Source organism: Pieris napi, chromosome 14 (assembly GCF_905475465.1).
Source record: "Pieris napi chromosome 14, ilPieNapi1.2, whole genome shotgun sequence".
Taxonomy (NCBI): Eukaryota; Metazoa; Arthropoda; class Insecta; order Lepidoptera; family Pieridae; genus Pieris; species Pieris napi.
The window spans coordinates 4,397,631-4,412,503 of NC_062247.1; the positions used below are offsets into that span (position 1 = coordinate 4,397,631).

The 14,873-nt window shown below is 32.3% G+C and overlaps 1 protein-coding gene across 9 annotated transcripts in view; it reads right to left on the bottom strand.

The window, feature by feature from the left end:
• LOC125055959 (whirlin) overlaps positions 1-14,873 on the bottom strand; it is a 62,709-nt gene that overhangs the window by 10,226 nt on the left and 37,610 nt on the right. For all 9 annotated transcript variants that reach the window (XM_047658742.1, XM_047658741.1, XM_047658747.1 and 6 more), the window contains one exon: positions 14,210-14,311. In XM_047658742.1, the coding sequence (XP_047514698.1) occupies positions 14,210-14,311 (102 nt within the window). The remainder of the gene's footprint in view (positions 1-14,209; positions 14,312-14,873) is intronic.

Below are 14,873 nucleotides of genomic sequence, written 5' to 3' on the forward strand. Positions count from 1 at the left end.
ACTTAAAGATAAATAATATTTAAAGAATTATATTATTCCAGCAATTCGCTAATACGCGCGTTTGGCGAGTCAACCAATTCAGTCAATAAATATAAATTACATTTAAATTTCGATAGTTTTTCAACCACATTATAATCTTACCTTAATTATTCAAGATATGTGCTACTGATATATGTATATGTATAGATAAGACGGATAGTTTATCTTTACGCTAATTTCGCGGAAAAACAATTGCATTTGTAACGAATAAACTAAATAACCGTAGATTTTATCCCCATTGTTACGTTATCACTTATCCCTGAGTCATACATAGGCTATGTTAAAAATATTTTAAAACTTAAATGGAACAGGTCGCTGTAAAATGTAAAGTGAGATTGATCTCACATAAATGATGAAAGGCACGAATGCCGTTGTCCCGCTATCTAGCCAAACATCCCGCCGTTAACCGCTTTATTAAACATCATAATGGACCGCACACGATCTCATTAGCATTTTCATTAGATATTATAATTTATACTTAGTGCGGACATTGAAAACTGGCAACAAAAGCGTCTCCCAAAGGGATTTAAAGTTTCAAAATACGTATAAAGTAATTATAAATGGATTTATAATTAATATATCGAGGAGATTATACAGTCATAAATATCTTGTTCCTTGACACGTGAATGAAGTAATAATCCTAAAAACATTAATTGTTTTCGTTGTTAGGTACATGTAACGGAAGAAGAATCACTCCCGCATCGTCTTAGTATTATTTAAATACTGATTTGCTGGTAATTTTTTCTGCTTTACAAAAATTACTGGTATTTTTATTTTATCTTGTATATATTTTAATTGTATTTTAATTCTTTTTTGTAATATTTATGTTTACCTAAATTGTCATTCATTTAACATAAAAGAGTTTGTAACATATACTGTATGTAAAGGGTATTTCAACAAGAAGTTTGTTTTTCAATTGTGGCAACACCGAGAACGTGATAGTTTTGACATTTAGTTTTTGGCGGTATTCGTAGCAGGTGCTTTGGCAATTATTACAATGAATTCAATTTCGCTCGAAAATCGCATTAAAATAATTCAAATCCACTATAAAAATGGTGGTTCTGTTAAAGTTACATTTCGTAAAATTCGTGATATTTTCGGCCAGCATAATCGTCCTTCTGAGACCGCTGTTAAGAATTTGGTCGCGAAATTTGAGTCGACAGGCTCGGTACAAAATGTGCCAACACCAACACGTGTTCGACCGGGTCGTTCAACAGAAAACATCGCCGCCGTGAGCCACAGTGTTGAAGAAGATCAAAATTTGTCAATTTCACGACGTTCTCAACAATTGGGGTTATCCAAAAGCACAACATGGCGAATTTTGCGAAAGGATTTGGCTTTGAAGCCTTACAAGATTCAACTGGTGCAGGAATTAAAGCTGATCGACCATTCAAATCGCCGCAGATTCGCTCAGTTCATTCAGGAACAACCTGCTGGTTTTTCTGAAAAAATCATTTTTTCAGACGAAGCCCATTTTCATTTGTCAGGGTACGTCAACAAGCAAAATTGTCGCATTTGGGCTTCTGAAAATCCTAAAGCAATTATTGAGAAGGCTTTGCATACTCAACGTGTTACTGTGTGGTGCACTATGTGGTCTGGAGGCGTGATTGGGCCGTTTTTTTTCGAAGATGAGGCTGGAAATGCGGTAACAGTCAATGGATCACGGTATCGCGAGATGTTAACCACTAAATTTTGGCCTATTATTGATGACATGGATATCACTGAAATGTGGTTTCAACAGGACGGTGCCACATGTCACACAGCCAATGAAACGATCAATTTATTGCAAACCAAATTTCCCGAGCGCATAATTTCGCGAAATTCAGCTGTTAAGTGGCCAGCCAGATCGTGTGATTTAACACCACTGGATTATTTTTTGTGGGGCTATGTTAAAGACAGAGTCTATACGGAGCCAATCGAATCGATTGCAGCCTTAAAACTCAAAATCCGTGATGTCATTAACGAAATAGACCCTCCATTTTGCCAAAAAGTGATTAAAATTTTTGATGAAAGAATCAACATCTGTCAGCGTGGTCGTGGTGGACATTTGCCAGATATCATTTTTCATTCATAATTGCCAAACTTTTCTCTTTGTAATACAATAAAAATTTTATTCATTTTCCTCTAAATTCTTTGTTTTATTTTGTTTTAGAAAACAAAGTTCTTGTTGAAAAACCCTTTATATTGTATAGTATTATGTATGATGTGGTAAACTTGAATAAATAAATACATCAAAAAGGCTAAAATATTATTTAATCATATAGATTTATGTTCGCTAATTGCGTAACGTTGGCGTATTAGAATGAATTTTATGTTTCCTTTTGAGATATTATTTTAAGCTTTGTTTGCATATTGCAAAACTCGAATTACATAACGTAGATAATATGCGTTTTGAGGGCAAACACAGCGTGAATAAGAATTATTATTTTATAGTTAACCAAGATTATTTTTATTTTTATTATTGAGTAACCAGTAATAAGTTTTAAATACGCAACGTTTACCGTCAATCACAATTTAATTCACAAAAAAGTAGGATAAAATTACAAAATAGTAGTGTAATACTAAATTAATTTAAATATTAGATTTGATTTAAAATATCTCCTTAATTTAGTATAAGATAAGGGTTCAATGAATTAGTATACCTTGATTGTTAAACAAATACTTTCGCTTATTTAAATATCAATTCCGATATCATAATTATACATAATAATAATATTTTTTTACCCTTTCAATTTGTAGGACACATTGAGACATTAGTCTATTTCCCTGATTAATATTATTTGATGCAAATTTCTATACATTGTGTACTTCTAGGAACCGTACTTGCCCCCGAATGCTAGAAACGCGACATAAACGATTAATAAATAGATTAGCCATGTTGACAGTCTCGTAATAAGGCTATTTACAAGACAATTTGTAGAAAGCACCAGCTCATGGTACAAGTGGAGCATGTTCATTATCACATAACGGACCTGAATTATGTCTACTTGTCACGATTCTGTTTATCTTCGTATTCGCAAGTGCAATATCGGTACAAATGGATATTAAGCGACATGTGACATAGTAAAAACTTTATTCATGACAAATATGTTGTGACAAAATCCATATACCACTAGACCCCATACTAGGGAGTCCCTGTGTGGTGGGTAACTAGAAAACAATTAGTTAGTGGTACATGGTACTTGTTTAAAATAGTTTTTTGATAAAAACGTTGTGTTTTTGAAGTGAAACTTCTTTATCGGGGTTGGAAAAAAAATTTTTTTTTTCGTTACGCGTCACATTTTTCGGTTACGCGTCACATGTTTCGGTTACGCGTCACATTTGACCGTTACGCGCGTCTTTTTCTTGTCCCTACCAGGGTTGATTCAAAGAGATTCTAAACCATTAATAACAAAAATGTATAATAACGATAACAATGATACTAAAAATTCTATTACAATTATTATTCTGTAATAATTTTAGTGGTAATAAGGTAAAATGAAATAATTGTATTATTTGTATTCAAGTCTGTGATATTAAAAGCCTTTTGTTAAACTTTATCTAATTTAACTTTATTTAACCAATTTCTGTAAAGTTGCATATAGATAATTTTTCGAAAAATAAGGTCATAAAGAAGTTTCACTTCTAACGTGTGTACACTAGTACACGCACATTTTTATTTATTTTTAAGCAGTTTTTAGTGTTACAACTAATCAAACACAAGACTTATAAGGCTTTAAGTATATGTGAATGTGTGGGTGTGTGTGCGCATGTATTTGAGAGTGTAGCTATGAGTTGTTATAAGCGTACGCTGTGTCTGTCTGTGTTAGTTTTTGGCACCTCCAGTCATGCCAAGATATGTAGAAAAGCCTCTGTAGATTTAAAGTCCAATTCAGCTAGCGTAATTTTTATGTGATTTATAAGTTTGTATCTGGATACTTTGATTATCACAGAATCCATAGATTGGGAAATTTTATTATAAAGGAAGGGGCCCCTAAATTCAAAGAATCGTAGGCCAAACAAAGTCTTTCGTTTTGGCGTCGGGAATACAAATCGTCTGTTCTTAGATGTGTAACGGATTTGTTAGACCATGGAGTTTGTGATATCTTAAACAGATCGCTAAGATGTAAAGCTTTCTTACTGAATAGGTTTTTGTTTCTAGGTGGAGTTTGACTGTGGGGTATCTTAACGATCGGCAACTTTAAGAATTGCTCTTTGTTACGTGCACAAAGAGCAATTCAGACTTATTTGAATCGTCCTGTAACCGGTTTTTAAATTTGCCTTTTTTATTATCTATTAATATGCAAGGATCTTTTTTAGTCCATATCTATGTAATGATTGTTATTGAGGTAATTTGATATTTGATGTAAAGGATTGTTATTAAAGCTATTGATGGACGAGATGTCTACGAAAAAAGGTTTCGTATAAATTTATTTGGTTATTGAATGTATTACCGATTTTAATGGAGCTAATGGCAACGGGCTACCTTATCAGCTTCATTATTGTTAATTAGGTAGTAATTCTTGTAAACTATTAAGGAGGAATTGTTGCGTCGTACTAAAGTATTTTTAACATTGTCTTAAATTACAAATACCGTTTTTTGCTGACAGCCAAGTTTAAACGCAGAAGACACTTTTAAATATTTTCGAATCGATTACTTTGTAAGCTAAAACCATTAGTAGTTTATTATTCTTGAAATCTACACGAAGTTTACAAAGTGAACAAAGTTTTGGCTAAGTAGAACTACGATCCAAACTTGTAAAGTTGTAACTTCGCACGGCCTGGCAGTGTACCTACTTATTAAAACTTAGGTACTAACTCTATAAATCTCTTGGCTTCGTTTTCATATATTTGAATAAGAACTTTTGTTAAATCATTTTTATTGAATAAATTCATCGAGAGTGCGCGTTTATGACGAAGATTTCTTTCACTTATCTGAGATACTTTGTATACAACTGATACTTTGTATACTACTTCGTGGCTTCATCTGATGGAAATTAAAAACAGCCCCGCGATAATTATCCAAGAATATATTTCAGTAAGGGAAAAAACATATTATGAAAATTGCATTGCTTGATGCCTTCACAGTTAGACAAATGTTGAATTAGTCTATACACATATTGTACGGGTTTACACTTATGTTAGAGCTAAAAATAGTAAAATACTTATTCGGCAATTCAAAAGACAGCCCGAACGACCACGACGTCACGATAAAAACTACCTGTCTGTTTATTTCTCGACACTGTGACCCCGGAAACCCATAGTCCTGAGAAAGCACCGAATCATTATTGCAGTCGTGCAAGCAACTCAGATAACTGTTGCAGATTTGGCTGACCCATTTGTGATAGCAAATCTATCGTGTCTCTTAGGCCCAGCACACATGGTGAAACGCAACTGCAACGAAACCCTTTTGAAATTATAGGTTTGAAACCAGTTTCAAACGTTTTCCACACACGCCGCAACTTAAATATGATGAAATTAGTCACAATCATTCCAATTTTGAGACCAGACAGAACCAAATCCGACACGAGTTTCCTGCACGCTGGTTTCAAAGCAACTGATCTGCAACGCGTTTCAAACCGGTTACAAACTAGTTGCGACGTGTGTTGACTGTTGTCTCTCAAAGGTATCTATGGCATATACTCAAATGATACTCAAAAGTAACTAGTAGTTGCAGTTTCGTTGCAGTTGCGTTTCACCATGTGTGCTGGGCCTTACAGTCATGCGGCAGAAAAAATTGGCGAATGGAATGACTATACGTGTACTATGGAGAGTGTTAAGAAATGTTTGGGCAGATCTCTGCTGCCTCGTTTTGTTCCCGAAACCGAAAGGGTTTCATCCGCACGACCTCAATGGATAGAAGTATACCACGGTATGCTTCTGTAGGCATTTCATTTTGCGAACTAGCGAGCTGTGGAATCGGCTTCCAGTGGAAGTCGTCTCTGGGAGGAATGACCTCCAAATTTAAAAAAAAGTATTACCATTCATTCACTATTGAGCATTACCATGTGTCATTATGGAATTTGCCTATCATATAAATATATATTATTGAACGTATTAAGAAGTAATATTTCATTAGGTTGAAAGGCTGAAAAGTTTGTTAGGTGGCCTTAATCTCGGGAACTACTGGTTAGAATAAAACATAATTTTTATGTTCACATCACGATATACCATACTATCGATGGTAACGACTTGTATAAGAATTCAATATTTCTTTCTTAATAAAGAAGGAACACATGTCCACAAGCTGTAAAATACGAGAAAACATCCCAATTATCGAATATAATTATCCAACCAACCTCTCCAAAACCGAATATAAGTTAAACCTTATGGCCAATATAAGGAAACATAATATTGTAGGTACCCTAATAAAGTTTATAGATATAAAAAACCTATAACAACGTGAAAGGAACTGTGAAAACAGCTCTTTATACTTCCTTTGACAAAGGAGCAACAAAAACATGTGAAAGTATATGTATAAGTTTAATTGGACGTTATTTACGATGTCACGTACGAGTGCTATTGGGTAGTCACGATGATTATGTGACCTTAATGTACGATTTATTGAGGTATATCGTTTTATAGGATATAAAGTAGGGCTCAAGTCATTTTATACATGTATTTTAGACTTATGTTCCATTATAATTCCTTGTTTTATTTTTATTTTGTCTTCGTATGAAAGAGATGCTGATGTAAGAACATTGTAGGACTAATGAAGTCAATATTAGTGACCCTACCTTTGTCTTACTTTATAAATATATTTAATTTATTACGAGCGCTAAGTAGGTACACTGGTTGTAATATTTTTCATGTTCATTAGTCTAGACAAACAAAGCAAACGGTTATACTACTAATACAAGCACTAGACACAAGTACCATATTAATGTATGAGTGAATATGATGTTACTACATACATTCCCCCCCCCCCCCCTTTACAAAAAAATAAAATAAATATGAAATACATAAAAAAATAATGCAAAAGATAAGATATTATGTCACTACACTGGTAAGAACAACTACAATATTGAACGCATTTATTATCGAGATAATTCACTTTTATATGATTTCTATTTTCATTTATATAATTAATAAATTGCTGTATTTTCAATTTGTATGTTATATCCAATTTGTGAACTAAAATAGAAATAAAAAAGATTAAGAATCCTTATACTAAAAATTATTACGTGATTATAAAAATGTTGACAACATTTTTATAACGGACTCTAGTCCGTCCTAGCATAATTTATTATTCACATAAAATACAGATCACTAGGATAGGAGAAAGTATTAGTTGATAATATCTACGCAGTCTATTTAATATTCATTAATTAGAAATGCCTTAGCATCCGCATAATTAAAAATACCAGTAGATGTCAGCTTAGAAATGGCGCTACGACCGTTGAATATGGCGTTTACATGTTTCTAAACTAACATTTAGGTACTGTATAGTATTATGCTGTAACATAGGAATCTTATCCGAGAAAAAATCCAAGCTATGCTTCGCTTTAGTAAACTCATATTAAACGAAAATCCCACCTTGCTTGAAGTATGTGCTTGAAGGATTTTCAAATTAGTTTCTTGAAAATGGAACGCGAGCAGTCTGTGTCTAAATATTTATTAATAGATTATAGTGTTCCTTTTTTAAATTGTTTTCATGTCTATGAAATAGAATTCTTTATTCAAACACTGGAGCTTTGGACCACAGAGGTCAAAACTACTATAAATATCAAATCTCCTAGATTATAATTTATCATTCTTGTTCAAATTATCTGATCATTGACTATTCATTGTAAACGTCAGAGTATTGCGCCCACGACCAAGCTGACTCATGTAGCTTTGGTTATTATACCTGTATCGGTCAACGTCGGTAATTGCTATGACTCAATATATATTATTTTTATTATTTAACCATTGTTAGCAACATATTTAAACTTCAACTCCTTAAAAATAATACAATAAAATAAAATTAATCTTTCTAATTACTGTAAAAAATAAAAGTTAAATCTTTAAATTGCTTTTGACTTGGTTAGACAAAGTATATATATATATATATAAATATATATATGGTTTCCGCAGTTGAAGCAGTTCATGAAACTCCAATTATTGGTCTGACGTCTTACTTAATCATTTGCGAGATCTATTAAACGGATTATTTGCTGTATGTTACATAACAGTAAGAAACTACTAGCGTTTATATTTAATAAATTAGAATTAAAAACTTTATTCAACTAAGAGACATAAATTGCAACATCTTTAATTTCTACGTTGTACAGCGAAGCGTAACCGGGGCGGATAAACAAAAGAATAGCAATATTCATCAGCTTTTTTTATCCCAATTCCCAAGTAACCAATAACGACCCGACCCTTACGAAGACTCTTATTGGACATTCATCCAATTAGGGTCAGAGACCGCCACAGATGTCAATTAATAAGACTTGTACAACGCAAATAGCTTCGAAAGTGTCTCGCTTTCACAAAATGTTTGACTCTCTCAGTTTAAATATCCTGTATTCAAGTATACACAATGACTCATCTGAATTTATGGCGGGAAAAAGAAATGTCTGACATTGACAACTAAAAACATTAACCTCTGCTAGTCTGTATTTGTTATTTTATATATTTGACTTTAATACATTAAACAATATTTTAATAATTTCTTGGTTATTTTAAAAATCACATATAATGTCACAGCGTAGTTAACTGATTAAATCGTTTCAAAATAACATGCCAATGACTGTCTCTATTAGGGCGTTTAACGTGTAATTTAACTTGGCGAAGATTATCGGTATTATCTTGTACAAGCGACGTGTTAAGTAACCGGATTCCCAAAGGATATAGCAATTAAAATGTGAAATCTATAGAAACTGTTTCCGTTCAGACGTAATAACTATAGTTCTACAAAATCATAAGAATGAGTCTCATGATTTCACTACGAAACAATCTTTGGTTTTTCTTCTGGTCTATAATCTAGAGCCGTTCATTTTTCTTCTATAATTTTATGAATTGGCTTGGAAGCTATAGAAGTACATTTAATTATACAAATTACTTTGGACTTTAGAAAGGGCTCCTCCAAGTAAAAGAAAAGCTGGGAATATCCTATAGTACACATGGTTACGTTCACTTATGAACACCTGTGTACAAGCAACGAATTAATAACCCGATAATTTAAGATAAAAGTGGGCCTTGAGCATTCAACTTTCGAAATCTTTGTAGTCTTCAAATTGGTTCTTTTGGGTACATTAAGAATCCCTTTTTATTAAATTGGATTTGATTATTATCTTTACACTGTATATACAGATATATGAGTATAGTGAAAACAATTGAAGGAGTACGGTATTCCTATTGGTTTTGGTGACCCTCGGCGTGGCATCCAAAACTAAACCAGAAACGCATATTGTATTATTCGGTCATGCTGCTATAAACTAATGATAATAATAATCTAGTTCGTATTTAGATTCATATAAGTATTCACACGTTTTCGTTTCCATATATGTGTACAAATCGTATAGAAATCCTAACTAAATAAGTTTTAAAGGCATATATGACATCAAATATACATATAACACGAAATTGTTACTTTAAATGCAATATTTAATTTATAAAGGTAAATTATGGGGCTATAGTTCGAAATAATTAATGTTAAACACGTAGATATCCCAAATTACCTTCACCCTTCAGTATGCTTAAAGTCTCAAACATTTACCAAATGAGTTCCGGGTATAATTATTGTATAATAATAATTACCATAACAACGAGGGACAATTTTGATGATAATTGTAATTGTGACTTGTCTCGTATTTATGAAAACAATCCGGCAAGCGAGACCTCATTTTGCTCCGAGCTATTCCCTCGCCTTGATTACTGGCCGCAATCTCACCCTTATTATTTTATTTACAATGAAGTACGATTTATACTACAGTATATTGTAGATTAAACAGAGTAGAACAAAATGCTGAGCCACGTTTTCAACCCCTGAAATATCATCTAGAAATAGTGATTACAAAAACAAATATTTCTCTTACACTTTCATTGAAACATTTTTTTTGTTTCAAACGCCATCTATAGGGAAAATATAGTATTAAATACACTCTTATTGTGAATGCTTCTAAGAGCTATCAATTCTTAAAAGGCCTGCAACGCACTCGGGAGCCCTCTAGCATTGAGTGTGTCCATGGGCGGCGATATCACTTACCATCAGATGAGCCCGTTTACCCCGTGTTCTATAAAAGAAAAGGTTTTTAATAGTTTCGCTTTACCAAATTGTATACTTTTGGATTTTCTTAATATGTTTCAATATTACTTGTAACATTTACTAGGTCAACGTACTTATAAAATTCCTTTGTAAGTTTGAAAACGTTATCATCAGACACATTTCTGTGTCTCTGTCACTGATTTATAAATTGCAGTACGCGGATACAAATGGACGTACTACTAACATACAAACACAGTTATTATGATCATTATCATATAATCTTCATGAATTGCAGGATTAAATTGCTTTGTTTACCTTTGTCTCTGGTATTATTTTTTGCTTTTTAATTGAAGTTTTCGTCTCTGGTATTATATTTTCTTTATAATTGAAAACGTTTAATTCTTGTCTTTTAGTGAGTCAATTATGTTTTTCGAGAATTTTCGTTCAAAAGTTAAACACATTATTACACATAATATATTCATATTCTTGAATTTGAAATATAAAAATTATTCAAACAATATATTTTTGTCTAAACTATGCCTATAAATTCTTTGATGCAATAAATACTATATAACCATTTAATTAATAACGACAATGAAAGTAAAAAAATAAAAATAACTTACTGTTAAAACAGTCAGTTATAGGCTCAGTCGAAATCCATCCGTGATTTTTGAAAGCGTTGAAATATATCGTTTAGACACACTTTCGCTGGTGAAAGTCAATCGTGTATTGTAGATTATTGTTTTATCGTGTAGGCGCATTGGGGTCCATTAAAAAGATTATTGATATGCATAATTGAAATGTTAAGTGATTGTCTTTTGTTTGCGTGTTGCGTAAGTTTTCATTGCAAATGTTTTTATCACATTCAATTTACTTTCATTTGGCCATAATAGATATAACTGGAGCATAACGTATCAACATCTTTTCAATTGTTATCAATTTAAATACTGCAATTATAATTCGCATGTTTCAATGTTAATTATTTCAAGCTTGCAAATTTTATTGTTAATTAATTACCAAAAGTATCCTCAAATGATGTACAATCAAAAACAAAGGATATGTGTGTGTATAAATTTTTATACCCGTCTGTAAAGCCGTTGTCACTATATATATATGTACGTAGGTACTACCAAAAGACCGAATCGGGTTGAGTGATCTGTACTACCAAAAAGTATTTTAGCACTTATGTTTACGTATAATAATACTGAAATAATATTGAATTGCACCGCTCAAGACGTTACGTCGCATTCGTAACTTGGTCGTACAATCTATATACAAAGCTTGTGTTTTGAGTATTAATTATATGTCATAGTATAAATGTATGGTTTTATTTATTGGATATAATGTTTATTTAGTAGATTCGAATAAGTTTCAAATTGTGGTTTGGAAAGAGTGATTTTTTACATTAATATTTAAAGTTTATCGTTCATTACGACGGACTAATCCTTATGTCCTTCAAGAAAATAGTGTACTCTTAAAAGGCCGGCAACGCACTCGCGAGTAACCTGCCGGTTTGCTGATTGACTTTCTTGCATTTCTCTAACGTTTCATAATTCATACGATTGAGGTTAAATGCTTTGCCCATAAGTATAGTTAAATCAAAGATTACGAAAGTTGTAGTTAAATATTGAAGTAACTCGTGATGTAATAAGTTAGAATTTGCAATAGTTTGTTGATTTAAATATTTTTTTTTATTAATTTCAACGAATTTTACGTTAAAAGAAATGGAATGCCTGACAACTCTAAGCAGACAGTACTGAAGGGTACATATTTTAGGTTTAATGAAATTATTTTACACAAATATAATTTATATCTAATCTTAATATATAAAAATCTTCTGTGCGTTTGTAATTAAACTCCTCTTAAACGGCTGGACCGATAACAAAATGGTGTGTGTGTTCTAATTAATAATGTTTGTAAATTTATGTGTTTATAATCTAATTAGATTCGAAAATGGTTGACATTTACATTTTTATTTAATATATTTACTACGTTTTTCGAGTCCGCTAGTACCTATTCATAAAAAAACAATTCTATTAGCATTTTATGCCTTTTAAGATTGCATATTTCTAATGGAGGATTAAATTTTTAAGCAATTTCCAAAAAATCCTGTACTGCACAAAACCATAATATTTTTCGAGTTTCCCCAAAATTCAATCTAAATGAAACAATTACATAAAGAAAACATACTTATTAAACCGTTATTGTTTACAGATCTATTCAAAATGGAGAGTTGGCTTGGTGACGTAAAACGTGTGAAGATACCTAGACCAAAGTTCAGCAGCAAGTACCCAGCTGAACCACCTAAAGATTACTTGGATGACTCAGATTTAAGTGGCAAAAGGCATGCGAACAAAGACATAGCAAAGGCGACCGAGGAGCTGCGGCGGTCGTTACAGGAGAAACTATGACACCTTTTTGTTTCAACTTCTTTATCGGATAAAACGTGAAAAAAAAAAATTTAAATCTATTTTTCTGTAATCATAATTAATATACGCCTAAAGGGTTTTACGGAACATATATAACATTACTGTTACCGGATTTAAAGCTACAATTATGCTACTGTCTCAGGAAAAAACCCACGATTTTATCAGTTATACAGATATCCGATTCCAATAAATATGACGTAAGCATTTCTAGTTGTTATAATAAACCCGCTTCAGTAGGCAAAGAATAAAATCTACGATTCTAACAAAAGGATGAAGTACTATTTATATAGTAAGGAGAAATAACTCGTTATTGTTACGATGTTTTTAATTTTATTGCCCTAACCGCCTGTACCGTGTAACATTTGTATAATTCCTTAGACTGCACGGCAGAAAGCGTGAGAAATATGTTTCTTTTACGGATGATAATTGCGTATAAAATCTTTAAGATCCCATACAATATTTCCGTGGTTTCGCTGCTCCAGAGGAGAGGAATATTAAAGGAAAGACAAAACGCGTTGTTTATGACAAGACTAGAAATTTTGTTGACAACAAATAAAACCGCGCCATTTTTCAAATCATGTTCTTTACTTAAAATTTAAAATGTTTCCGTTTTGAAAATCGAACGAAAAGCTTGACAAGTGTTTCGTAAAATTTACAATATGTATTTACGACATCATGATCGTACGTATGTTGATGATTAGTTTATAGGTTTCCATTTTGTACATAAATCATAGATCGTATTTACTTACGTAGTTTAGACTGAACTTAGTTTTAATATTTAAGTGTAAGCACAATTCAATAAATACTTTTCTTAAATGTTTCTTTTACTTATTTCACAAAAATATCACCTTTTTTTTAAGTTAGTGACATAACCTCAGAAAAAAATTAAGAATAACGTGCATGGAAAATGCAGTGTCTTGTCTGGGTTTAGGTACCAATAAAACAGGGTCAGAAGTGTGTTTGGTATCTGGTGTGTGTGTCACGAGGCTCTTGTAATATTGATATTATATTAAACAAGTTGGTTAATATATGCCTTATACGTAAATCAGATATCAATGACTGTAACTTAAAAGTAGAAGGCTGAACTCCACTCACTTATGTGATATCTAGATTGCCTTGCTGTTTAAAATTAGGCTAAACAGCAGGTTAGTACTTAATTATAATTATTATTTATAGGTTTGATATATTTTTGAAATGAGCTGTAGTCATCTGATTTAAAAATGAACACTTTTGCCTCCTATCATTGTATAGTGTAAAAATGTTGGCCATCGTATTATTATTTTATTTATCAATAACTACCTAAATACGGCTATCTTCACGTATGTGCTGCGGTGTTCGAAACAATCGTATTATTGTATTGTGTTCAATACGCTTTATATAGTATTAAAAAACTTAGAACATCTATATTATTACTTTGTTCATCCATAAGTCCTATTTATGGTGGTCGTAATCAAAATCCTGATACAGCAGCTATCTTCACATACTCGTACGTGCGGCGGCGTTTCGAAGCAATCGCAGTCCACTATAGTCCAATTCTTTACAATTTTTTAAATAATATAGATATACTCACAGCATCATCATAGTGTTGTGTGTGTAGCGCCGTGGTGCTACCTTCTCTTGAGTTACATGGTGACGAGTGTCGCCTCGAACGCCGCCCTTCCTCCTCGTACTCCTGAAGGACACAATTCATTAACAAACAATCGATATATGAAATAAATTAAAATTAATACGACAGTTCATGCAAAGCACATCGCAAGCAGGAAACATAAAAAAGCAAGGAAACCTTCAAGGTCCTTAGACAAAAACCTTTTTCGTGCGACTATTGTATTTTTCCAGAAAGTATTTGTCTAGGAACCTTACCTTAACGTGTCGTGTAGAGGGAGTGAATCAGACATATAATACAAACAGACTGCTAGCTCAGTGAAAATTGATTTTCTCCGTCTATTTTTGCACAACCAATATTGCCTGCGGCCGACATCAATGAATCGATGAGTAGGTTTTTAGCATTTTCAACTTTGCGATAATATCTTATGTAAATATTTATTTTAAAACAATTTTTTATAAGTTATCTATTGCGAACAATAAATGTTATATTTAGGATAAAAGTATCTCTCAGAAGATCACAATAAATCGGTATTTTAAATACATATGCCGAAAATAAGTTTAATTTTAGAAGTTTAAAGTAATTTTAAATTATAGCGCCTGACGCAAAAAGAAAGATTGTTTCAGGGTAC